This window comes from Anguilla anguilla, chromosome 13 (genome assembly GCF_013347855.1).
Source record: "Anguilla anguilla isolate fAngAng1 chromosome 13, fAngAng1.pri, whole genome shotgun sequence".
NCBI lineage: Eukaryota > Metazoa > Chordata > Actinopteri > Anguilliformes > Anguillidae > Anguilla > Anguilla anguilla.
Window position 1 is genome coordinate 32,330,249 of NC_049213.1, and position 27,897 is coordinate 32,358,145.

Genomic DNA, 27,897 nt, shown 5'->3' on the forward strand with positions numbered 1-27,897 from the left:
TTTAGGGATAAAATCTAATGATGTGGGAACAAGTAATAACATCTGAAAGTTTTGTGGTTCATTTTTTTAAAAAAACAATCCACACAGTAAATTATCTGAATTATTAGCATTTATTTTGAGCTGGGAAGAAACATCTACTAGCTTATGTTAACTCAAAAGAGCACTTGCAGTTGCCTCTGAATAAAACATACTACCATATTTACATTGCCAACGCCATAACTTTGTCTTGTGTGCTCTCTGAATAATTAATGGGTGTGCTTCTAGCCGTGGCATAATTTCATCTTAAATGTACAGTATTTCCTGAACAAAAGGGGACATTTTTATCAGAACCTGGGAATTTTGCTCTGTATCATACTTTAACTTAAAAAAAACAGTACTTCCATGCCAATTTACATTATGGCCTATATACAAGATGAACAACTATACTCAAATGAATGCACGAATGCAGCAGTAAAAATGATCTTAAATTAAAAATAGTTTTTTTTAACAAATTTGTGAGAGGAGGAAAAAAAGTTTCTAGCACCTTCTGAGTTGTTCTCCGACACAATCCTCTCAAAATGCCGTGCCTAAAGTTGATGGTTTGGGTAGGGGGCAGGGAACCGGGGAAAGATGAAAGTGCTGAAATCTGTAACGGGATTAAACGCTTAACGTGGGGACTGTAGTCCGTGGGACAGTCAGGATGCAACTGTGCGCCTTCCAACTCAACCCATGCGGACCCAACACCCACTGTATACAGGAACCCAACTGCAGGGGCAGTCATGCAACAAGCTTAGGACTGAGGTTTGGTGAAAAAGGGGGGGGGGGTGGCGGGGGGGTTGCGGAAGAGTCACACTGCAGTCATACTGTTCAGCCCGCAGGGCGGCGATAGTGTCCGTGTGTGTTTGGGGAGGCGCCCCCTACAGGAGTCACACTGCAGTCATACTGTTTGGCCCGCAGGGCAGCGATAGTGTCCGTGTGTGTTTGGGGTGGCGCCCCCTACAGGAGTCACACTGCAGTCATACTGTTCGGCCCGCAGGGCGGCGATAGTGTCCGTGTGTGTTTGGGGTGGCGCCCCCTACAGGAGCTCCTCCTCCAGCTTCTGGGTGGCGCACTTGATGCGGTCGTTCTCCCGGAGGTTTCGTAGCCGAGCGGTGCGACTCGTGATTTCCTCCACGTAGGATTTGGGGAACCAGCCCCTCTCCCCGTCAAATAGCCGGATCCCCTCCACCCAGCCTGAAGGGAAGGGGAGGAGCCAAGCGTTACGGTGTGAAATGAAATCTCTTTCTGCGGGAGAACGCCAGAACTCGATTCAAAGACTGAACAAGCTCCACGTGTCCCTCGATTTTCCTTCAGAGATTTGACAATTTGTCACAAAGTTCCACAGTAATAGGCATGTAAATAAACACAGAAACAGAAAATGTACACAATGCTTTGGTAAACAGTGGTAACCAACCCTGTCCCTGGAGATCTACCACCCTTGTAGGTCTTCACTCCAGGCCTTACAAAGCCCTCCTCACCCAACAGCTCAAGATCTCGTTGAGCAGCTAATTAGTAAAGTCACATGTGCCAAATTAGGGGTGAAATGAAAACCTGGGTTGGGTTGGTTACCAGTGTTTCAAAATATAGGCAGGAACATAAAAAGCACAGCTCACTTTGAAAGTGCAGCAATACATGGACACATACAAGTACTACAGCCCTGTCTGATATAGCCCTTTCTGAAACAGAGCTACCTTTTCCAGAGTCTCCTGGCTGAAGGTTTTGCGGTTTCTGGGGGTGGACAGTCCACTTCAGTAAAAGAACTGTTCCAATGGCCTACAGAGATGAACTACAGATAAGCCCGCCCAGGAGAAAAAGAGGAAGTGGACAACAGACTGAGAGGCTCACCGTCGCTTGTGATGGTCTTCGCCTGAAGAATGTCGGCCTTCTCCAAAGTCAGCTCGTCGTGTTCCACGGCCTGGTAGCTCTTGATGCACTGCACCTGGGAGAGATCTGCACGAGGAACAAAAGTAAGGGACCGACCGCTGTTTGTTTATGACATGTTTGTTAAAAAATAAGCACACAGTTGCAGGCTGAACTGGAGAACGTGAGGAGGCCTTCATCACATTTACTGATGATGATGCTGCTGTGATACCTTCACCGAATGAAGCTGTCACCTCTCCACCATACAGCCAAAGCTGCACTGGATAGGATGGAGCTAAAAAAACTGCAGAAATCCTGTTCAAATGTGAAGGTATAAACATATAAACCGTCCCTCCGTCTCTCAGTAACACACTCACCGTCGTTCTCCCTCGTCTGCTCTCCACTGGACTCCAGATCCGGGGGAAACATGGCCGAGATCCAGCGCTGCTTCTCACTCCTGCACATAAAGCAGACTCGAGAGTAAACGCACACAGAAGCACCACCAGCCGGTCCCTACAGAGAATTGTCACCTCGGGTCCTTTCCTATCCCCCTGCTAACGAAATCCACGGTGCCCTCGTGTGCATATTTCCAATATAGAACACACCTCAAAAACCAAAAAAAAAAAAAAAAAAGTAACATCAATGAATATAAGTGCCATCCTTCACACGGAGTTTCAATAATGAAGTGACAGATCTTTCGTTGTAAAGCTGTGGTGTGAACTCGATTAATTTTTTTCATGATGCCTTCAAACCAGGGGAAACTTAGCGGCGAGCAAACGGGGGGGGGGGGGTGCTCCCGTTCCCAGTATAATTCAAATCAGCAGCTCTCACCAAGGGCCAGAAACGGGCGGACCTTCAGGAGATGGGACCTGGCGTAAAATGCCCACTGAGGGGGAAAAAGGCACCGTGTGGCCCCTCTCTCTGAGACACTGTGTGGCCACTCTCTTACTGTGTGGCCCCTCTCTCTGAGACACTGTGTGGCCCCTCTCTCACTGTGTGGCCCCTCTCTCTGAGACACTGTGTGGCCACTCTCTCACTGTGTGGCCCCTCTCTCTGATACACTGTGTGGTCCCTCTCTCTGAGACACTGTGTGGCCACTCTCTCTGAGACACTGTGTGGCCCCTCTCTCACTGTGTGGCCACTCTCTCACTGTGTGGCCTCTCTCTCTGAGACACTGTGTGGCCCCTCTCTCACTGTGTGGCCCCTCTCTCACTGTGTGGCCTCTCTCTCTGAGACACTCTTGCTCTCTCTCTCTCCCTCCCTCGTTCTCCCGCTCGCTCGCTCGCTCACTCACTCCGTGCGGGCTTTCAGCAGGATCTGGTGCTTGAACTGTGGCCCGTCGCACAGCTGCAAGTGGAAGATGAAGCCAGAGATGCCCTGCAGCTTCTGGCTCAGGTCCTTCACCTTCAGCTGCCCAATCCTGGCATGCACAAACACCACAAACTTCCACGTGCTGCAAACAGAGGAAGACAGGAACGTCCGTTGTACAATCGTTGTGCTCAATTCTCCAAAGAATAGCGACGGCTAACACAAAGGGTGTTTGCGAAAGAGTTTAATCTCTCTGGCTAAAGAAAATACTGTCATTCAGTGTCATTTAAAGATGGTTAGTACATTTTCAGTACTTGAGACAGCAGCAGAATGGATTATCAAGAGGGTTTGATTCAATAAAATATACTTAAATTTCACAAAAAATAGGGCTTTTTTCTAAAAGTTCTAACCAGTTAACACTCTGATTATTTTACATGTATATACCAGGGAGACAAAAATGACAGTTTCCTGGAATGTAAACAATGTAAAACGTAAACAAAAGTATGTAGTCGCCGCTCACTCCTTCTTCCGGGACAGCAGAAGGCGATCGTTGAACAGGTGCAGGTAGACCGGCCGAGTGGGCAGCTTCAACTTTGACCCGGATATACTCATGGTCTGCGTGTCCACCTCCAGCAATTCCCCGTGTTTCACCAGCCACCGAGACTGAGAAATCAGCGGGAAGATCTGAAAACAGAAAGTACACGAAGACATAGAATATATAAAAGACACAAAGGGTTAAACTTTCTATTTGACCTGATAATGTACCGCTCTGTTCTGCAAGAAACTGGCTTAAAGCTAAGAATTGTCACATTGGGCACACACTAATCATTGGTTGTCTTGTGAGTAGCGTTTAGGCATGTTGGATATTTCCTCAGACATACGCAGACATGGTTAGGCGCCAGCTGGTAGCTATGTTCACCTCTTTAATATGAGAACTAAAAGAATCAAGGATGTGCATTTCTGCGCACACCACAAAACTGAGTTAGAGTTTCATGAACTGAGATGTGAACTGAGATCAAAGGAGGATTGGATGTATACAGGCAGAGCATGCATTGTCGTGAATTTTTCTAGAACGGCTGACCAGTGCCTTCTGAAATATCTGAAAGCTATTTGACACTACCTTTCCCTCAAAGTGGATTTTCTTATTTAAGTGAATGAGTTCTTCAGTTCTCTTCATTGACTGAACACTGGAATTACATTCCTTTATGATCTGTAAAACACAGGGGAATAAATGAGTTACTGCTGGTCCATCTATGGCTCGTAAAGTTTTTTGCTAGCCTGCTCAGCGTTCAGAAATTCTGCTAAAATGCCTTCACACATGACCCTTTCCCAATAGACCTTTAAAAACAGAATCTTACTGAACGCTCAAGAAAATTTTCTTTGACATGGACAATTTGTCAAATAAATTTACTCCAACATATAAGATTGGTCAGGGAAGGGAATATTAAACTTGATACCTTTTTCAGCTCATTAAAAGCTTTGGTGGCAGTGTCCTCATCTCGAGATCCAGGGGTTGTCCTCTTCAGGATATTCTGAAATATTGGGGAAATTATTATCAATTATATTTAAGTTAAGCAACACGGATGAGAGGTCATGATATATCGAGAATACATTCACGGCTGCTGGTGTTTGTGTGTGTGTGTGTATGTGTGTGTCTGTGTGCGTATGTATGTGCGTGCGTGTGTGTGTGTGTGTGTGTGTGCGTGCGTGCGAGTGTGTGTATGTGAGTGTGTGCGCGTGTTTGTGAGGGGATTTCCAGTATAATCACTGTAGAATGCACTCTCAGAATCTCAGATCTGAGAATCTGTGCTGATCTCTGCCCCTGTTGGGTTATCGGTTGTTGGAGCTGTTTCTTCCTGGCTGAATCTGATCTCAGAAGTGTTTTTGTCAATGTAAGCCACTACCTCCACCAGCATCTTTAGCCTCGTTATCCGCTGGAACGGGAGGATGAGGAAGGAGGTGAGAGGAAGACGCTGGCAGATGGGGTCTTCCTCCAGACGAGCCAGAATTCCGGGAAACCTGGGGTTCTCCTGTCTGCAGGGTGGGGGGCGGTGGGAGGTGGGGGTATCAGTTAGATTCCCGCAGTTTCCATGACACCAACGACAGCACAGAGCTCAGTACTGTGAAGCACCATTTAGCCAGGGTTAAAAAAGTCACACGGTCCACTCTGTGAAAGCAGCCCTACATGTTAACAAAAGGTTCTCACAGCAGGCGCTGGTAGGTCTGCTCCTGGTAGGCCTGGTTGGTGACGTAGGGAAGGTAGACCCTGCGCAGGGCAGGGCAGTGAGCCAGGACGATGTCACACACGTCAAAACGCAGTATGTCTTCCTCTAAACGCTGCTCCAGGTCCTGCAGGAACCTGCAGTGCGGAGGGAGGGAGGGAGGGAGGGAGGGAGGGAGACAAGGAGAGGGCGTGGGAGAAGGAAGGAGAGAGGGAAGCAGGGAGGGAGGGAGGAGGGGAGAGAGAGAGGGAGACAGGGAGGGAGAGAGGGAGACAGGGGGGGTGAGAGGGAGAGAGAGAGAGAGAATGAGGGAGAGCAAAAGAGAAAATGAAACAGGTACAGAAAGAACATAGTATTCTGTTGGTGCATGTCTGCACAACTTGAGGCATCCTTAGCCTAAATATCAGTAAAAGACAAAAATTGGCACATAACTCCAAACAAAAAGGATCTACCACCCAAATTATCTTATGTTATTTATTGTGCAGGGTAATAATTGAAATGCTGACGCATTTCGACTAATGCCTCCCTCAGGGCATGAAATCTGTAATTTCCTCTTTCTTGTTAAAAGGCAAGTGCGCAAGATCCCCACAGGTGAGAAATCCATGCGTCATACCACTAATCTCCCTCTTAATCTCAATATTGCAAATCATAGCATAGAAAACATGCGCAAAAATTAGACAGAAAAAACAAACAACTGTTTTTTAAAAACAGCTCCAAAAAATATCTTTTAAAAAAACTGCTTCCAAATAGAAAATCATGCATGCCAGCCTGAAATGTAAATAATATTTGTAAAATGTCAGTTATGATGTTTCTGACTTCTTATTACTTTCTCCCAATTTAAGGTGAACAGTATTTGCAGCAACACAAGTATGTGCTCATCCAAAGCATGTTTGAGAATTCGGTGTTTCTTCTCCCCCCCTGCAGTCCACCCACTGAGCTCACATACTTGACCCAGGCTAACAGTCTCACGGATGCTAATAAGTAAACAGAACACAAGGATTGAGGAGACAGGGACAACTCTGCCAACTGAAACCCTACGTACTTCCAGGGCAATGCTACTGCTATTTATTCAGTGCCTCGGGGCACCCGGCCCAAATGGGCAGTGGGACGAACAGGATTCAACACCAGAATGTGGAGTGGCTGTGTCCCTGCACTGAGATCCAGTGTCAGAAGGAAATAGGCCACGCAGAAGCCATTTTTAAAAAAAGTCCCTCAGCTTGTTTTCAGTCTAACCGCCGTGCCTCCGGGCTGACGGGCCAGCCCCTGTCGTACCTCTCGCTGACGTCCTTCACGTCGGGCAGCTTGGAGAACAGCCACTGCCTCTCCTGGGCCCCCAGGCACTCGCTCAGGTCCCGGGACAGCATGAAGTGGTCCACCGCGATGGCCAGGCTGCGTATGTAGGAGGCCTCCGACGTCACCAGCTCAAATTTAGCCTGAGACGAGGGGGCGGGAGCAGAGAAAGGGCGTACAGAGACTGACTGTGCTGACACAACCCCCCCACCCCCCAGACAGATTCCTGACTCCTCCCCTTATTTTTTATTTCACAGTTTTCCTCCATGTCTATTTACCCCTCCCTCTTTTCCCATCACTGTTCCTTCTTCCCTCACTCTCCCTCTTAATCCCGCCTCTCTCCCTCCCTCTCTCCCTCTATCCCTTCCTCCTCCCTCCTCTCTCTCTCCCACCCTCCCTCTCTCTCTCTCTCACCTCCTGCAGTTTCCTCTCCTCGTTGCTGAAGGAGTCCAGCGTGCCGCTGCTGCGCACGTCGGGGATGTCCTGCCACAGCGAGAAGGCGGAGCCCCGCGACGAGCGGAAGGAGCTGGTTGGAGAGAGGTTGTCGGGGGGCGTGGCCTCCCCCGCCTCCCCGTTCCCGAGCCTCTCGTCGTCAGCCCCCGGCTCCACCCCCTGCTGCCGCTGGATTTCCCTGTTGATGGCCACATCGCTGTACTCCTGGTACAGTATCACTGAGGAACCGGACAGCGAGAAACAAGGTGCAAGGGAATAATAAAATTATAATCACAGTGGTGAGGCAACACACAAAAATGAGAGGGAGAGCAAAGTACTACTTTACTTAAAAGTAAAACTACTTTTTATTAAAAAGAACATTCTACTTAATACTTTTATGGTAGGTGTGACTAAATTTAGCTTTATGTCTGACTATACAATTCCTCATCTCGCACCAGATGTCCTCGCAATCAGTGTTGCCTTAAAGAAGTGATTTCTTGTAAAGAACACTGAGTAATATTTCAAAATATTCCTTCTGGCACCTGTTTACACTGAATTGTTGAACATTACCGCAGGTGAAAACGTTTTTCTGATGAAAAGTGGCACAGGCATTTGAACGGAGCTCCACAGGGAAGAGGGGTTTAAAAAAAGGGGATTGATGTGGGGCATATGTGAGGAACTCGGGTGAGAGAGGGTGGGTGGAGGCGGGAGAGATTGGGGGAGTCTTACGGCTGGGCAGGAACCGGGACAGACGATTGCTGCTAAGAGTCACTGAGGTGCCCACGTGCTCCTCGATGGAGTCCTTCCTCGCACTGAGGGAAGAGAGAGAGACACAGGGTCACTGCCCACCTCACCTGACGCAACGGCCTGGTGTGCCGACGTCGCCACGGCGACGGTCCTCACCTGAGCCTGGCGCTCCCCCTGTGCAGTGGCGTGGTACCGTCAGCAGGGGGCGACAGCAGGGCGGGCGGGCTGGGACCCATGGGGCTGTGGGGGGCGCTGTCACTCGACCCCCCTGAACTGCGATCTCTGGAGCTGGATTTGTCTGAGGGGGGGAGGGGGAGAGAGAGAGAGAGAGGGAGGGGGAGAGAGAGAGAGAGAGAGAGAGAGGGAGGGGGAGGGGGGGAGAGAGAGAGAGAGAGAGGGGGAGAGAGAGAGAATGCAAGAGGGAGCATAAAAAATAAAGGTAGATAGATAGATAGATAGATAGATAGACAGACAGATATTTAGTTTTGATGTTTCTCCTATTTAAACCTTGCATCCGGTTTTTTGTATTCAAATTTTACACAAAAACAGTAAAAGAACATAAACGGAGAAATGAACTGAAATCAAATGTTGAAATAAAAAACGTGATTCACTTCACAATTATTTGACACTGTCTGTATTAAGGCACAGTGTGAAAGTCCTAATTGTCACTGTAAACATTTAGGCCTATGTTTGGTGCATGTGAAAAACACGTATGTTGTTAAAAATGTAAATTATGCATATTCTAGGGATAAATATCAGAACTAGATCTGCCACCAATCCTCCCTGCATTTAATGTGTGATTGTTAGCCAGGCTATTGAACTGGTCCCAACAAAAAACTGATCAGATTACTGGCACCTGCAAAAACCCCAGCCAGATGTAAACCTCCCGCATCTCTCAATAATAAAATAATTAAGAGAGAGGGTGAGAATTTAAATTTAAAGAATGACAGTTTTTCGCTAAAACTGTATATTCAGATCATCACGGCAGGACAAAAAGCGTTTATTTTAATTGCTGCATCAAAAAGAATGTTAGCTTGCATGGGCGAATGGGCAGCGAGAAAATCAAAACAAGGGTTCACACATTTGCATTTCCCAGACTTCAGAGCGTTACGACACACATAGGTAAAAATGGGTGACCAAGGAGCCTTCTGATTGGTCAGGCCCTGCTCCTCCCCCTACAGAGACTCACTGCTGGGGCTGTGGCTGCGGGGGGGCTGCCGGTCCCTGGAGGCCACGCGGGCGGACAGGGACTTGCCCAGCTTCAGGGCCAAGGAGCTTTTCCGCTGGGAAAGCTGCAGTCGCGAGATCAGCTCCGACGCGGAGAACCGCCTCCTCTCCTGGTCGCCGTGACGACGGGCGTGGAGGCCCCCCGGCGGCGGGAGGGCCTCGGGAGTCGGGCCGCCCGCGCCCGCGCACGCCGACCCGTCCCGCCAGCTCCTGCCTCCCGGGGCTGGCTCGGGTGACGGCGGCAGATCGGGGAGGGCGTCGGGCAGGGGGTCTCCGGCGCCGCCTGCTGGAGGGGTAGGGGAAGGCGCCGAGGGCAGCGTGGGGGAGACCAGCCCCAGCTCTAGGCCTTCTTCCAGAAAGGGCCCCGGAAATAAATACTCACACTCTGGGCTGGGGCTGCTGAGAGAGTCATCGCTCAGACTTTCGGGGGAATACACCCGCATCTTACGCCCTGCAACACACACACGGACACGCACGCACACACACGCACACAGACACGCACACAGACACGCACAAACACCATTAATTACACTCATGTAATTAATTAAACTGCAAAAAAAGTCTTGTAAAGTCTTTTAATCTTGTAATGAGACTTGAAGTCTTTTTATTAGCTTGTTTTAAGTGACGTTTTGCTTGACAAGTTAAATTGTCTTTACCCGTTAGGCGATCTTGAAATGAGTAAAAAATCATTTGTCTTATTTAGTAATAGAAATAAGATTTTAAGTCTAAATATAAGACCAAAATTTAAGTCTAAATGTAAGATTAAATTAACCTTTTTTTTGCAGTTTATCACTATTTTGCAGTATGGTTATTGGCTCCATAAGTTCAGGTAAGTTTCTGTAGACAATGCTGAACTGCATTCAAAACATTTTGGTGATTCTTTACTTTGAAGTACTGAGGTCAGTGATAACAGTTTTATGTGGTTTATGATTTTTTTTAAATGATACAAAGCAGGTAGTTGAAGAGGGGACGTATTTAAGCAGGTGCTCACTGATAGATTTCTCTTTGATGTCCCCGTAGGACGTGCGTCTCTGGGGACTGCAGGGAGCAGGACTGCAGACTCCTAAATCTAGGGAACAGGACCTCTGGGAGTGAGGATGGTGGCTGCTGTCTGGGGACGAGGACAAGGGGAGGAAGAGAGGGAGCGTCAGAGGGGGGCGGGGCTGCGCGAAGACGGGCACGTCGCTGGGTCCCTCGCCGCGTTTGGGACCTGTCCCGCCGGGGTCGGGGACGACGCTCGATCCCTCGCCATGCTCCGGAACCCTCCGTGCATCCAGGGCCGCGCGGGGGCCCAGACCGGCGCCCTGCCCCGGGTCCGGCGGCGGGGTCAGAGAGCGTCCGTTCGGGGAAGGGGGGGAGGGGCCCAGGCCGTTGGGGGCGGGCGGCGGCAGCTCGGTGAAGGCCAGCGTCTCCTGCTTGCACACGGCCACGTGGTGATGGGGCGGTCGCGGAAAGGCCCTGTCCTTCCGGGCCTCGCTCAAAGCCTGGGACTCGGGTGAACCCGGGATCCACATGTTGGGGCCCTCCCCTCGGCAGCGGAGAGCGTGGAGGTGGGGCTGGAAGTCAGGGAGAGGGGGAAATCCATATCCAGGGAGCATGACGAGCGGGATGCATTGGAGCTTGGAAAAAAGGACAAAAAAATGTCTGCCATAAGCAAAGGGAAGTCTCATTTAAATATCAGTAATGTGTCACAAAATGGCACATTTTGTGACACCAAAAGAAATAAGCATCAACATTAGTAACTTGAACAGAAGTTGAATCATATAGCAATTTCACATTCCTTTGCTATTGTTACTTTCCATATCACACCTCTCTGAAATATGCCAGTTCAGTCTACTAAACTGCTGATCCGCAAAATTAAACCAATTTAAAATATTGAATTTTAAGACTTTATTCTAAACTCTTTATTGGCTTGTACTCGTCATTCGTTCTGCCAGTGTTGACAACATGATAGCCTTCGTACGCAGGCCCAAGCGTGGCAATCTTCCAAATCGATCTTAATGCGGCAGGAGTTCTATGAGAAAACATACCGACCGAACAAAGCACCGTGAAAAATGAAAGATAATTGCGAAGCTAGGCTCACGCTCGCGGCCCTGCTAAAGCATACCGCGGCGCTGGGAGATCTGCGTCACACTGTCAGGGTATCTGTGTCCTGAGAGATGGGTCCCGAGCCTCCTGAGGGACCAGACAAAGATCGCACAGCGGTTCATTCTGCTCAATGTTCCACTTACTCATTTCATACGCACGTGTGCATAAACACCGGGCCTCAGTCAGATCAGTATTTTCAACACGCTGACTCTTTAGATGCCAGTAAAATTGGCAAACACTCAGAGTTTTCTCGCTGAAACACTGACAAATCGAGTTTGTTGTGAATATCAAAGAAAATATGCTTTTTTTAAAAAAATTGTTGGTAATTGGCAGGAATTCTAAGCATTAGGGCATTTCAAAAAATCATCACTAGGCTGATTCATATATGCATGCGCATACACGTACACACGTGCACACAGTACATACATGAAATAATACGAATGTTTTAATTAAACTCATGACACCTCACCCTAAAGGCGCACCTAGCTGAATTAGAATTTAATGTGCGTGTATTAATGTATATATCTGTGTGAGCTTTAGTATTTATGAATACGCAGTGACATAGAAATGCGGTCTGTCTTTAGCAGAGGAGAGTGCTGTAGGTGAGGCGCTCGCTGACGGTCCGGCTCGCTGCTCCGGGTTCGAGCCCCCGCCGGGGCGGGACTGGCGCGGCCCTGCCGTTCTGGGCCTAATTAGAGGGAGCGGCGCGGGGTCCCCTCAGCCCCTGTGCTGATCCCCTCCCATTCATCCTCAGATGGCCCTCTGGCTCACCTGCAGCGCGACCCCCCCGCCGCGCCGGGACAGGGCCCGGGGACCAGGCTCGGCAGCAGACACAAAGGAGGCTTTCATGTGCGCGCCGCGCACCTTTAAACCACAGGGGGGGGAAGTCCCTGACCCATTACTCTCTCACCCCACCGTCTGGGTTCCTCCGTCCCGTCGACGTACGCCTCCGCCCCGTCCACACGTTCCGTGCGTGACCTTATGGAACCTTTTGTTCTTTTTTTTTTTAATATCCTTTTTTTTTTTTATCAAATGATTTGCTCGACTGCTGGTTTTAAATGGCAAAGGAACTGATAAAAAAAAAAAACTTTGCTCACCTTCTCAGACCTCGTGAAACTAATTTAAATAAAGCCAGAATGGAAAGCTGACTGATAAAAGGAGCACACAAAATCGAACCTTCAACAAAGCAGAGGGTGTTCTTTCTTGCCTTCCGCTTTCCCTTAAAAAAAAACCCCAAATGCGCAATCAAAACACAACCTGTTAACTAGGTCAGCTGTCAAGTCTAATTAGGCAGCAGATCTATTCTGTCCAGACATTAGTGCAGCGATTACCCTTGTCTTGGAATCTGAAGCATCATTACAGGGCCAAAGGTCAAGTGGAAGTGAGTGTCACTTAGTCAGAATTCAGGCACCTGCTGTCCAGCAGTATGCGCAAATATTTATACGAGAAGACAAAACATGCACAGTGTCACAATATTCAGTGTCATATTTACCAGAAGCAGAATTTTTCACACCGTGTTCATAGATCATTAAAAGCTGAGCTACAAGTACACCCCTGGTCAGGATTTATGTTTCTCAGGGCCGTTACCCACAATCCATCTGTGTTTTCTGTACTGGTGTTCCAGGCTTTAGGCTTCAAACTCACAAAAGGACACAAGGTCACTGTATCAGCCTTAGAAGAGTATCTGACTCAACTAACTTGCATTTCTGAGTTTCACTCTGCGTGGTGTATGCAAATATTTTTTTAAGTTTTTTTACAAGTCTTTCCAAAACTCCCAAAGTGCATTTCCCTCTCTCTAAAGCTTTTCTTTTTCCAAATTTGTTTAGAGCTTTCTCATGCCCCAACTGCCTCTTTCTATAAAATGAACAGTCCCTCGTGCCTTTTTCGAGAACAGAAAAACAAGTGGCCTTTGTTTCCTAAAAAAAAAAACTCAACGTCCCGCTTCCTCTCGATCTAAATGTAAACCCCCCACTCCCCCCCTACCACCACCACCAACCCCGAACCCAGACGGTATGCACCCAAGTAATCCCCACCTCCCCCCCCCAAAACGTCCATCCTTTCAGACTCCACTTCCATCACCCTCCCCCCTTAATCTGTGCAATGCCACGAAGAGGGGCTCGTAAACATACTGAAAGGGCCCTGAAAGCAAACAAATACACAGGATATAGGATTCACGGGCAAAAACACAGGATTTATAAGTTAAAACATGCACAACCCTCATTGGTTATAATAGTGCCCCCCACTTACTACGCACTGTTGACACACACTATTACACGCACTCTTAAACTGTACACACTTACACACAGACACACACATGCACATACACACACACACACATACACAAACACACATGCACACACACATACGCACGCACACACGTACACGTACACACACACACACAAACACACACACACACACACCAGGGCACATACCGGCAGGAACGCACACAGGCTCAGACACAAATGATTACCTGTTCCCTGCCCTAAACAAAGGTCTCTTTATACTGGAGCTACAGTGGAGGAGACAGCTGGGGCAATCAGGAAAGAGAAAAGAGGACAGAAAGACTTTTTCCCTGATCCCATAATCCACGCAAAAATCATTTTCATAACATTTTATTCTTTTTTTTCATACATGCAGTCCAATGTAGGGCACATTAATCAAAAAGAAAAAAATCAACCTTGTCTCAAATTTGCCGGGGGAATGTTTACCTCAAATATAGACCTGAATATCAGCAGTCTGATTCATCAAAAGATATTCTCAGTTCACTGCCAAATTTGAATATCTAAGCTGTCATCATATCTCACTTCAAATAACTCTTCAAATAACACAATCAACTTACAGCCCCAGCAATCACTATCCACTCTACTGCTTCTTGTAACTAGCGTGCCTAACTGACTTTACCGAGAGCACTTTAGGCCATGTTTACACCAGCCTGAATTCAGCTGCTCTTCAGTGAACCCAAAGCGTTTTTCACTGCTGTAATCTCTGCAGGTACACCTCAGTCCAAGGCCAGGAGCGGATTCTCCCAGTTTCATATGCATTTCCTACATTGCCCAAGTCATGTTCAGTCTACGTCATGTCTGTCTAATACGACAGCAGATCACACACACGTTCCAAATGACTGTAGTTTCATTGAGTTTCTGTAGTTAGACCCAAATCCATTCCTGATTTGCCACAGGAGAACCAGACATCAACTGCCTCTAAACTGCCATCCATGCTGCCATGTGGCTTAACTGCAACATGCTTGAAAACTGAAACTTCGTCTTCTGAACACACAATATTTTCAGTTGTCCATACACAAGCAAGTTTGGTACCCAGGGAATCATGGGAAATGAAGGAAGGGTAGTAATTACACTCTGCTCACTCAAATCATTTAATACACATTACTGACTGTGATTTTATCCTTATTGACTACTGTACCCCCACCTGAATTATATTTAATACACATAAAGCTTTCAGAAATTAAAATACAATTCATTGTTTTTTTTTTTTTTAATATAAAAATAACAGTCTCTGATGTTTCTAGATTTCAGGAATTCAAGGCCTTGATGTTGAAGATTTGCTACCTTACTAATGAATTAAATTTCAATGTCAGATTTGCTAAGCAGATGCACCATCCAGTCAGACCCACACAATTAATATTTTTTGTACATTGCAGAAATTACACAGTTGAGTATTTTTCTGAATAAACTGAGATTGAAAGTAGGATACATCCACCTGTGAAACCTCTGACTAACTATCCAAGGCCCATTCTTCAACCACAGTGCTACACTGCCACCCTCAGTGTTAAACCATACCATTCAAACTACCTCTGTAAACAGAATGTGCAGCTAATCTGTTAAGTGTCAGCAGACCAGAGAACCATAGTCTACCACAGTCCTGTGTTAAATAATGCTTTTATCTGTGCTTTCCCCTTGTTGTGTAAGGTGCCTCTCAGTAATGCACCATGATTAAAATTCAAAAACCTATCGATGCTGCACTGTCTGTGTATAGGAGGTGTGTACCACGGGTTTATGAATACAAACAATCACAGTTTCTCGTTCCGTAAAGTCATGACAAACTTGCCCGCTTGTGCTGAGTAACACAATGGGATAATGTTCAGGCAGCCAGCATTTTAACGGTTAAAAGGTTTAAAGGTTAAAATACAACACTGCTGGGTGGGGCAGCCACGGTTACACCCTGGGGTGAAGTATTTAACTTGCAGTACCTCAACCAAACTATGAAAATGTATTAAATAGAAAAAAAAAACTATGGATGTCACCCTGGATAAAAGGGTACAGGAGCATATAAATAAGCCTATTATGAAAGTCTCCTCCTTCCATAAGTTCATATCAGGGTAAAAACTGTTCAGTTACAGACAGCCCTCTTACTCTCTGAAAGAAAACAAACTAATCTGAGCTCCCAGTGTATCTGCAATGTGGCTACTTTCATACACAGAATGTTTTTGTACGATATTCTTCGGCATGAAACATGGCTTTCCTTATATCACTAGCATCATTCATTTTAGATGCACAATTATTTTCCATTTTTACAGCCCTATATATATATATAAGATGAAAAGTGTCAATCATCAGTCAAACAAAATGCAAATTTTTCCCCTAACTTAAAATCTCCCACTGCCCATAAAAAGTAAACGGTTTACTCTTTACTCTGGTAGTAAAAGAAAGAAAAACTGGCTTGCACTGGTGTCAGTTGCAGTCACTGCAAAAGACTCATCCACCACATTGATGAGTGCATGCTGTGCTGGTGCAAGACTGGCCATGCACGCAACGCAAGCATCAACGTGAGAATGACATCACTGACTGTTCAACAGATCACTTCCCGGCAACCACGTCGGAGTCATCCAATCAAACAGCCTGCCCACGTGCATGCACTGGGTACATTCATCTCTCCTGTCTATATCGTGCATCCCTCAACCTTTTTACAAGGTGAGGACTGTGCTGGAGGAGAATTCAATCTGACCACGATACCACTCTGTCCATAGCATAGCTTTCACATTGCAGTTTGATAAAAATGTCGCCCTAAAACCATTCATGGCCTTAATGTCCTCATTTCTGTTCTCTACCAGCGTTTTACTCTATAAAAATCTCTGACTTCTCCCACCTTATACAGGAATATACAGACAAATGGCCATCAGACCACAGAGTTACACACGCCGCTGAGCGGTTCTGCTCGTTAAACGGAGACAGATCACATCAGCGTTCTGATTTCCCCAACGCTCAGACTGTGCCCTCCATTCCTAGCTACAGTGCAATCGGGAGCTTTCTTGTGTGGGACGGGGGGAGTACTGCTGTCATGGGAACGAGCGCTACAGAAGATCTTACAAAATCCGCAGCAAAAACATCCTGGTGGATGGATTACTTTAAACATAGGTCATTAGAGGCAATCGTTGCCTGAGACAGATCTCGAGCCTTCCTTCGGGATTTTTTCGAGAAACAATACCATGCACTTGACTACAATGCCCCTAAACCTGCTTAACAAACATATTAAAAGTAATTAGCAGTAAATATCCTCAGAAATACACACATAAAACAGTAGGACTGTGATTAGCCTGTGGCACAAATAGCCCAGATCGGGCAAACTGGAGTGAGGATTTATTGAGCGGAGCTCATGATCTGCCAGTAGATATGAAGCTGGAGGCTGAAGTGTACTTTCCTCCGCTGAACTAGACCATAAAACCAGACCTGACAGCCGATTCAGCATTTCTCCTCATAACATCTCAACTGCTGACATCTCGGAGGTAATTTCTCGAAATAAGAATAACAGCCCAATTGGAGCAGACACCGCTGCATGCAGACTGCAGATACGTCTGACGGGAGAGCTCTGCACCCCCGAGGACACGTTACACAGAAGCACAGCCTCGCGAGAGGACTCAAAAATGCGAAGGTGACAATAACACAGGAGCCAATGCTGAAGTAAGCAGGAATGAGAATACTGAACCTCACCCCAAAATCCAAATTTTTACAGTAAATTAGCTGGGCTCATGATCTTGATGTCCAATTCCTCATCAGCACTGTCACGTCCTGTTCTAACCTCATAACTTTCTTCCATAATGGCAAGTAAGCTACGCTTAGCATGCACCAGTAACTGTCATCCTTGATGATACGTAACCACTACAGAGACATGTATGCTAAGTCAGGTTAACAGAATGTACTTTGCATTTGTAATGGCTCAGTTTTGGAACTTACCTGATTTTAAATTAAAATAAATTTAAAAATAAAAAAAACCCAGGTTAGGCAACCTTATAAACAAAGCACAACCAAGGCCAATTTAAACATTAATTTCGCACTGTTTCGCACTGTTGATGCCTGGCTTTTCTCATCAAAGTGTCTTTGATACAGTAGCTCTGTTAAAAATAATAATAATAATTTCTTTTTTTTAAAAACTATACAAATAAAATGGAATTGAATTGACAGAAAAATTGGTTAATCTGAATGCCCGAGTTCTGGTTGAGGAATTTCTGCTCTGTCGCATGTCTGCCTATTCCTCCGTTCTTCCACACACGCGTGAGGAAGCACCGAGCAGCAATTCGCCCTCAACACTGCCACAAAGGCGCAGAAAGGAATGTGTGTGCCAACACAAATTTGGAGGGAAAACAAACTTTATTATTGCGCTGTTTTCATGTCATAGCATAGGGATCGGATAATTACATCAATTATCCGGCATCCCATACAGATCCGCCATCCCTGTGACGTCGTTCTTCTCAGTAATAAGAAGATGCTCCATCCCGAGAGCTCCAGACACGCACGGACAGACCGCAACGCGCCGATCGAGCGCGGTCTCGGCGTCTTCATCTGCGTGTGGCTCCGTCACCCGAGAACGGCGGCCTGCCCGTGTTTACACAACTCCCTCAGCCTGAGGCCTTCCTCTCCTGACAACTCCGGGACCACAGCACAGCACAGCACAGCACAGCCCGTCAAAGACTTTTAAAAAAAAGGCTATTGGCGGCTCGTTGGACGCACATCCACGCAAAGACATTTGAGCCAGGTGAACGCCTCAGAAAAGAAACGCGAGAACAGACGCAACAAGTCGAGACTAAAAATCATTTTAGAATATGACTCAGTGTGTATCACACCGTATCCCGGCTTCCCAGCACGGCTCCCTGTCTGAACACGACCGATGGGAAAACATCCCTTTGAAATCAATAATATCAGCGGTTGGGTGTCACAGGGTTGTTGATCCAAAATGGCCACGCTGGTTTAAATTGACGGCACTTGGGCGCTCAATGGGACGAGTAGGTGTAAGTGCTCTCCACAGCCGCTGTTTCGACCTTATAACCTTGGTATTGCGCAATGGAGCCTGGGTTATGTCTTCAGCTGCTTTTCACAGGAGGTCCAGAAATGTGGGACACAACTTGTCATATCCTGATAGCGGTTGAACAAGGCCAGGATCTTCAGGGTACTTACTGCTAATTAAACTCACCCCCCCCCCCCCCAAATGGCACGCCTGGCTACTAGCTGTCATCAGTGAGAGATCAGTGAGTCTCTCCTCCAAACCGCACCAGCTCTTCGGCATTTCTGTGTGGTCTGCTGAGTGCGTGCACTTTGTTTCCAATCCTCGGACTTGTTTGAGTGACACTACAGCAACTTCAGAGACAGACTTAATATTCCTAACTGGGGATAAAAATAGGAAGCCGTTTAAAAAAAATTTTTAAAATCTGACAACTTATTTCAAGATAAAATTTCATTCTTGGCCAACCGAGACAAAACGAAATAGAGGAAGACAGATAGATCTTATGTAATAATTATAATCACGTAATAATTATGTATTAGTAAATGAAGGCCAGACAAATGGCTAGCGAAGGCACTGTGAAGAAGCACCGTCAGTCTATTTGAGAATAATGCCACTAAACTAAGAACCATAGGCCTTGGAATGACAACGCAGTATCTCACAGGCAAACGCAAAAGCAACTGCAGTGGTCGCTTCCCCCTTCACATCGCACTGGAACAATCTTCTCCTCTTCTCCCAACACACTTAGAATGAACAGAGACCAGATACAACACACCAGAAGATAAAATTCATCTTCCTCACAGCCAGAAACAACACCCTACCTCCATCAAGGATAAGTACTGAGCACCTGCTTATATGTATGTACAGTATATGCAGTATGACTAGACAAAGATCTAATTACCTAATGACACCAGCTATAATTACAGCCCTCAATATCAACCCAAAGTACGCAATGAACAAATACTTAAAAAGAAGATTGAATGGCACGTATAACATTGACCTCACCCAGTGTTGTGTATCTCAAAATGTAATTGCTTGATGGTATTTTGTGAAGTGTACACTGAGCTTCTCAAAGCTTTGCTGAAGGATAAAAAATCTGGAACCAAATTCTTAACTCTCCGTACACTGTAAGTAGCTGACCTATTTTCCACATTCTGCAGATTCATCAATTATCCATTAAGTCCCTGTTTTCTTTCTCTCTCACCATTTTGGATGGAGAAAAAGCAGAGCCTATTTACAAAAAAATACAAAAAAAACATTTACCCTCTACTACATGGACAAGTAAAGACAAGCCGGTCGCAGGCACTTGTTTTGAAATGTGATCCGAGACAGAGCACTCCCCGAAACTGACCAGGTTAGGTAAAAAAAAAAGAAAAAAGAAACAAAGCCTGGACTTGAATGTTTCCTATCAGCTTTGAAAAACAACCTGCCCAACTAAACCTAGCCTTCTTCTCCCCCTAACGTCTCACAGCAAGGCCCAAAACCCGACATGCAAATTAACCCGTTACTTTGAATAGTTTTGTAAGGGCGGGTCTATGTAATAAAATCCTTATGGCACGATTATGTCTGTAGCCTCTGAACACGTTACAGTACTGGGACCGTATTGTTTGGATGCCCGCGGAATTGTGTGCCCCCAAATGTAAAAAGAAGGTGAGACCACCTGACAGTTTTGGAGGGGTAGAAGTTGAACACCAGCAAGACAAGTCAATCAACCCAGATACTTTAAGGAAGCAATCTTTCTTTTTTACCCGACCTGGGTCAAATATGTATTTGTTTTGGATTCAACTACTTTTCTACTCTTGACTGATCTTGTCTGGTGTATTGGAACTAATTAAATACTCTCAAAAAGAGCAAACCCTGCCTTCTGGTCATACTGGCAGGCTCAATTACACCAGGCAAGATCAACAGAGCACAGAAAAGTATTTGAATCCAAAACAAGTACGTATCTTACCAAGGTCTGTTTTTCTTCTTCTTTTTTTTTAACCAAAATAAATAAGAGCATGGCGGTAACAAGGGGCATCATCGGGGAGTGTCATTCACCATTTTACGGCAGGATTAAGAAGCTCAAACCAAATCCCCTAACTGTAACATTTCCTTTCTACCAAGGGTTTAGTTCAACAATCAGTCAAACAATACAAAACCAGAAACCCTCCCTTTCATCTGTACACGTGAAACAAGCAGCACAATTAGCAACTCCCTCTTCTCCAAGGGGAGAGAAGTTCAATTTGAGATGAGTATTGCAAAAAAAAAAAAAAAAAAAAAAAATGCTTCAGTGTCAGCAGAGATAAATCCCATACATTTATGAGCCACATAAATATAAAGCGAAACAACAACTGTGAAGCTCGACACGCTTCCAACTTAACGAACGTTTCACCGAAGCAGCGCTCGCCGCATTCTGATGGTCAGGTGGAACAGAGGGGAACCATATTCATATTCAAAAGGTCAAAAAATGCTTTGCCGTCCCATAATTCAGGCGGGAATTCTGGGTAGCCACGGCCCCGGCATCGTGAAACCGAGCCGCGCTCAGGTCTGGGAGCCGCCGGAGCCAGCTCCACCGCACACCTGGGCAGGTGTGCAGGCAGCACGGGCAGGTAAGAGATTAGCATGCATTCCTGCAGGGCACGGCTTTCTCGGTCCTGTCAAGCGTTCACACAGAAACAGAGAGAGAGGGAGAGAGAGGGAGGGAGGGAGGGAGGGAGGGAGGGTGGAAGGAGGGAGAGAAAGAGAGAGCAGAGGGAGCCAGAAAAAAGGAAAGAAAGAAAGAAGGGAGAAGAAGAAGAAAGGAGAGAGAAATAAGTGGTGGGGAGAGGTAAAAAGGAGGCTTAAGTCAGAATAACTTAAGGGTGCATACTTTGAAGTCGATGTGAACTCATTTGAAATTTTAAAGTGAAGCGCAGAAGCTATTGGGGGGGGGAGGGGTGGGGGGTGTAAATCAGGGTTGTTTATGTTAATGGTATACCAAGGGACAAGCCTCTTACATTCCAGAAAGCATTTAAAAATACCACTTTAGAGACAGAAAACAGATTTGGTTTTCAGTACTGTAAAAAGACACTAGGGATTAAGAGAGTTCATTAGATTGGAATTTGGTGCGTGAAGGTGTACTGTATCGCCATCAGTAGCGTACCGCAGCTGAAGGCACGCTGACTGGAAGGGGGAGGCCACTTTCAAAATGCGGGGAGCAGCAAGTTCATTTTCACTGCCCACCCTCCCGCCCCCCCAGGACAGACCTCCTCTGACACACACAGGCACTGCACATTCCCCAAATAGCTGGGTGCTTGTCATTCCACCGAAATTGCCTCCGAAGACATGGGAGGAGACAGAGAGAGCCACTTGGAGAAACTCGTCCGTCTGAAGGAACGCTACAACACAGGCATGCTAATGGTGGCAGCTAGCAAGCTACAAAAATTAAAGTCTATTGGCCAATTTTCCCCAAAATGATTATTCGTTTCATTTGGATAATGTGGGTTTGGTATTTACCTAAACGATTGTTCGTCTGAATTGGATAAATGTGGGTTTGGTATTTACCTAAACGATTGTTCGTCTGAATTGGATAAATGTGGGTTTGGTATTTACCGAAACGATTATTCATCTGACTTGGATAATTTGGGTTTGGTCATTTTCCACCAAGAATGCGGTTGTTGACCTTCCCTCTTGTTCTCCAGACCCTCTCCAGCTACCCCTTAAATAACCCACAGTGCTCCGATCCACTGCTCTGACCCCTTCACCGGCTCCATGTCGCTGCTTGCATTCACCATTTTGGCCTACACTCCCTCTTGTCCCCTTGAGATAAAAGATTATCTATCCCATATCTTCAGTCTCCAATTTCTAACCCTTCTAACCATTTCTATTCTCCCGCTCCCAGCGTGGAATGAGCTGACAAGACAAATTCAAACTAGCTGAATTTCTCTTTTGCAACCCAAATGATTTTTTACCCCTAGGACCTACAGCTCCCCGAGCTTGTTTATAACAAGAACTGTTATTAAAGTGTGTTATTAAAGCTGAGAGATGAAATGTGTGAGACAGAAAAAATGTTGAGGGTGGAGAGGGGGGGGAAGGGGAGGTTGTCCAGAGGAATTCTTAACTGAGAGGGGGTGGGGGTTATATGAAAGATTTCTGTTGACAAGTATACCATCTTCACCTACTTTCCCTTTAAGAATGTGCCAACTAAGACACAGGAAAGCCAGCATGGACATTCATTTCATTGTGTGAGGTTTACGGAGCTCAGCGTAAGAGCCTGAGATTGGCCACCCATGCATGAGTCTCACGCCTGATATCGGACACTTAAGGTCTGTAGCCCGCCTGGTGGAGTCGGCCAACCAAGTAGCCAAGACTCGGCTTTGTTTTCTGAAGCTCACTTCCTGGTCTTGTTGAGAGACGATGCTGTCAGTGTGGTTGGCTCCAGCCAGCCAAGCCTTTCAGCCACCCATTTCAAGTCAATGGTATAAATACAGTACAAAATACAAAGTCAATACGTAGTCGCATTATGTGTTTTTCTTAGTCTAATGCCTCTCCATGAGATAATTTAAGTTATTCTGTCATTTGGAAAACGTTTTAATATTTTCTGGACCAATCAAGAAGTTTGTGTCACTGCCTTGTCACTGCATGCCACTCGAGCACCGGTATCTCATGCGCTTAATAAAGGGAACGGGCTGTCAATCACATTGTGCCCAGACCCAGCCCAGACCTGATGACCATATAAGGGTCCCCTCTTCTCCCTACTTTACAGGCTCCAATCTGTACAAAATGGCAGCACGAAAATTGCACTTCCGCGGCTTAAAAATGCTTTTCACAGGCGTCACTGGGTGACGTAACAGTCACTTCGTCCATATTTCTTCTTCAGTCTGTGGGACCATCCACCACCTGGATCCCAGAGAAGCCAAGCTTCATTTCACTGTGCCGTACAGACAAGCTGCAGATACATTATGCTGGAGGGCTGTGCATCTTATGTAACTGGTTCAGGGAGACCACAGGTGCCCCTTACAGAGAGGAACCAGCAGGTTGCTTCACTCCCGAAATGAAGAAAACCGCGATCTTTACAGATTATTATATCGCATCGTAATGATAAAGAAGGGGCCAAGCAGCGGATTTAGATCGCTGTAATGAGCAGCTATGGCAGACTGCCTCGTGACTGCGTGAAAAGAGACAGAGGGCAGGTACTGCGGCAGGACTGTCCCTCAGCTCGATGGGCCCACGCGTACGTTTAGCTTCCCCTGCTTCCGCTGCTCTGGCTGGTGATGCACTGCAGCGATTTGAGCTCAAAGCCCTTGCTCCGTGTGACAGCAAGGTCCACTGAAAACAGGCTCTGTCGGGCTGCATAGTGTGTTAAACTAGTGGGCGTGGGAGAGATAGAGACAAGAGAACAAGCAGACAGACAGGACAGACTAGCACTGTGTCATTTCAACCTCACGTCATGGACATCCAACCCCCCCCCCCCCCCCCCCTCCCCATGGCCCAACAGCTTATGCCTAATTTTACATATGAACTGCATTCAGAGAATTTTACTTCGCTGTCCTAACAAGTTTGTGGTCGCCATTTTCACAATACAGGAAATTTTCACGAAGATAAATCTACCTGTTCCCGCATTTCTATCTTTGTTTGGATGCCACAGTGAACCCAATGCCTACCATACAGGGGCCATGACTCATGCTTTTCGCTATTATACACAGCCTCTGTATAATGGTTTGCTTTTAGCCCTCTATCGTTTTTGATAAGGGAATCTTATCACAGGACACAAGGGCCAGATTCCCCCCCTCGCCCACCCCCCCAGAGAATAAATGGTAGTGTAATAAACGAGAGCGCACAAAGGACTCAGTGCTCCCGCTTATCTGCGCGAGCGAGCCGCTCTGAGTCACACTGCAGGGCCGCACGCCTTTCATCTGCACACGAGCGGGCAACCCGGGACAGAGCCGAGTGCCAGCGCAGCGCTGCCGGGGCATTCAGACGCACTCAGACGCACTCACGGGTGCCCAGGCGCTCAGAAAGGGGGCAGACACACACACACATGCATGCACGTACACACACACACACACGCACGCACACACAAGCATGCACACGCACAGACAAACATACACACATGCGCACACGCACACACATACACGCACGCACACTTACACACGTACACGCACGCACAAATATAAACACACACACGCACGCACACGCAAGCATGCACGCGCACACACACACACCCACACAAACGTACACGCATGAGCACGCAGGCACGCACACTCACACACATACACGCATAATGGTTTTTTTTTAAAAAGAGAGAATATTTATTTTGTTGGAAAGCGTTTTATCCCAGTTTTAATTGTAATTTCTTCCCCAATTTGTAACGGCCAATAACTGGTAAGTCCATCCCATGCTTGTGATGTCTGTACAAGTTCCAAAATCAAAATGCATGAAGTGAATTATTTAGTATTTAGGGTAGGAGGCGGGGAAGGGGATGAGGAGATGTCCCGATGAATTTACGACTGGCGGGTTGGGGCAGGGGAGGGGTTGTACTTCGGCAGCCTTTCGGAGTGAAAACTCACCGACTCCATCATGCGAGCGGCTGAAAACCCAGCGCTTCCATTCTGGGGCGGGGAGCAGCAAGGCTATCGTGCTGGAGGACTGAAACCTGCACATCCTGCGCAGCTGGCGCAGACAGACCCTTCTCTGTCCTCCCTCCCGCTGAGGACGGCACTGTGGCCAAATATGTATCGCCCCACAGGACTTCCAAACGCAGTTCAGGTGCGTCGCTGGACTGAGAACCAGCACTTTTCTTTTATAAACCACCAGAAAGGTGAGAGGCAAAAAAAATATATATATATATTTTCAAGAGTCAATTATAACATTCACTGATTTACAGTAAAAAAGAAAAATGTATCTCACTTATTATGCCAATGACATGGTGCTGAGTATTTACAGTACCAGCAAAGCCTAAAGACGGTAAAGTCAAAAGCACGTCAGGCACTCACCCACCTAGAAGCACCTAGAGCAGGGATCCCAAACTCAAATCCTGGAGGGCTGCTGCGTGTTGCTGGTTTTTGATGTGTCACAGTACTTATGTGCTTAATTTAAGGCCTTGATTTGCACACCTTGGGCTAAATTGGCTGCTGATCGAAAGGAAATCACAACGACCAGCAGAGACCGCGGCCCCCCAGGACTGGACTTTGAGACCCCCTGACCTAGAGAACGGGGAAAAGCAGGACGGGCTGACGATAGCGATACTGTGAGGCCCAAAAATCTGCATCCCCACCCACCGCTTCTGACAGCCCCGCTTCACGGCCTCCGTCACACGATCCCGCAGGTGCCGGTAAACGAAGACACACAATAAAACGCTTTGTGGATATACTGCCACCGTGAAAAGGCCAGGGGATAACGCGGGGGGGCATGGGCAGGAAGAATGCGTTATCTGTTCTGTGACCGTATGGGAGAGGCTATATTAACAATGAACAAAACTACCGATGCTTCGTTCCAGCTACAGTAGGCCATCCCTTACCCTAATCACAAGCACTGCAGCTGGCTCTGGATCACGGTTTTGGGGTGGAGCGTAAAAATTTTAAAAGCGATACCACAAGGTGCTCCGTTTGATGTAGACAAACGCCGTCTCACCCTACGATGCAATATACCTCACTGTATACCTTAGCTTACATTCTATCCCATTTGCTTAATCATGCAGTTATTATAATTTTTTTCAACATTTTTAATAATTAAAAATATATATACCAAACACTATACCGCACACATAAGTATATACCTCTACAAATATACATCCAATTGTATCCAACAAACTCATGCAAGGTTCAGTATGGAAGTCGGATGGGTTTTTATTATTATTATTATTATTATTATATATATATATATATATATATATGAATACACACTGTTCTCTTGTATAGCAGATAAAGAATTGGATAAAAGATGGAATCTGCTGCCTTCTGCCCGAAGGCAGATTAAAATTCTGAGTGTTGGATTCTTGAAGCACACAGGCACGCAAACACACCCACACACACACACACACACACCCACACCCACACCCAAACACACACACACACGCATACACATACACACAGACACACACACCCCTACACACACACAGACACACACACACACCCACACACACACACAAACACACACACACACCCACACACATACACACACACACACACACACACATAGACTTTTAACTCCCTGCACAAAATTGAATATGCAGATGTGTTTCAAAACACAGCTATGCGTTTCATCTTTCCCAGCATGGACCACCCTCCCCCATCAAGCCCACTGAAAGCACACGAGGAAACCTCAGCTTACACCACTTTAATATCACACACCCAGCCAGCATGTCCATCTCACAGGCAGTCTACCTGCTCCAGAGAACATTCAAAACAGAGTTATTAGAAGGACAGAAACACTGCGCTGAACCTACATGGAACAGCACAACTCCCAACACAAACCAGTCCAATGCACTCCATCATCCCCTCGCTATTGCTAAAGCAACTTATGTCAACAAATGGGCCACATGACTAGCCACCAAAGCTAACAAAGCACGCCAGAGATCAAAAAGTAGCTCAGTTCCAGCAGGTGAGCACCAGCTCGCAGCGGCGCTCAGAATGATAGTTATGACACATCTTTCAATGAGCCGGACAGTTTTTTCCCCACTCGGTGCATGTAATTAACACATGCAGTAAGAGGAGTAAGAACAGCCTGTCCATGTTACGGTACGGTATACTACCTCATAGAGGGTGACTTCCTCTGGGCCGGGCAACAATCTGCAGCAGAGTGGGATTCTGGGTCATCTGATGGACTGGCTGGGGTGCTGTGTTATCCATGACTGCGCTGTGGCGTCCGCTGCTCTTCCTCTCCACTCCTCTTCCTCCTCCTCCGCCTCCTCCTCCTCCTCTTGCTGCCAGTGCACCAGCTCCCGGTCGCGGAGACCAGACGAGACGGAGCAGTCCCCTGTCCCTGCGCACGCTTTCGCTCCTCGCCAGCCCTCCTTCCAAAAAAAAAAAGAAAAAGAAAAAGCCAAAACAAGGCAAAAAAAAAAAAAAAAAACTGCTCAGAGCCACTTGTCCGGTCCGGTTTCTCTCTGAGTGGATTCCCTTTCTCTGTCTTCCTGTCTTTATTCTCCCTCTCCTCTCATGGCTCTACTGGCAAAAACCTCTTCCGAAGACTCCCCCCTTCCATCTCTCTCCCTCAAAGAGTTATTTATTGTTTTATCTGCCTAACACCTGCCAGCAGAGAGAGAGAGAGAGAGAGAGGGAGACAGGGAGAGAGGGAGGAAGAAAGGGAGAGATATAGGACAGAGCTGCTGTCTGGTAGAAAGGTAGAGCACTGTGTGTGTGTGTGTGTGTGTGTGTGTGTGTGAGTATGAAGGTCTAGATTCTTGTCTGCCGTTTGCACTGCAAGTACGCAGCACGCAAGAGGGGCGAAAAAGCAGAGAGTGTGATTGTGCGTGTGTGTGTGTGTGTGTGTGTGTGTGTGTGTTTCTGAAGGC

General features: G+C 46.7%; 1 protein-coding gene across 2 annotated transcripts; it reads right to left on the bottom strand.

Moving 5' to 3' along the window:
- Window positions 1–91: 91 nt before the first annotated feature.
- On the bottom strand, window positions 92–27,889 carry LOC118210532 (rho guanine nucleotide exchange factor 19-like). 2 transcript variants are annotated; one of them, XM_035386789.1, is made up of 16 exons: window positions 27,136–27,889; window positions 10,096–10,723; window positions 9,067–9,555; window positions 8,034–8,175; window positions 7,860–7,942; window positions 7,113–7,369; window positions 6,681–6,841; window positions 5,393–5,545; window positions 5,091–5,220; window positions 4,644–4,718; window positions 4,307–4,396; window positions 3,707–3,870; window positions 3,173–3,331; window positions 2,256–2,335; window positions 1,864–1,968; window positions 92–1,212 (listed from the first exon to the last, which is right to left on the bottom strand). In XM_035386789.1, the coding sequence occupies exons 2-16, from the start codon at window positions 10,700–10,702 to the stop codon at window positions 1,055–1,057; spliced, it is 2,853 nt and encodes a 950-aa protein (XP_035242680.1). In that variant the 5' UTR covers window positions 10,703–10,723; window positions 27,136–27,889; the 3' UTR covers window positions 92–1,054. The 2 variants fall into 2 exon arrangements, with proteins under 2 accessions (XP_035242680.1, XP_035242682.1); XM_035386791.1 differs by having other exon boundaries at window positions 9,487–9,555; window positions 27,136–27,888.
- Window positions 27,890–27,897: the final 8 nt, after the last annotated feature.

Excerpts from the sequence above, each read along its gene's own strand:
- LOC118210532 (XM_035386789.1), bottom strand. The coding sequence starts at position 10,702 with ATGCTCCCTGGATATGGATTTCCCCCTCTCCCTGACTTCCAGCCCCAC. Across the intron at positions 7,943-8,033 it reads AGGGGGAGCGCCAGGCTCAG|TGCGAGGAAGGACTCCATCG; the intron begins GTGAGGACCGTC and ends CTCTTCCCTCAG. Across the intron at positions 5,221-5,392 it reads CAGACCTACCAGCGCCTGCT|ACAGGAGAACCCCAGGTTTC; the intron begins GTGAGAACCTTT and ends CCCACCCTGCAG.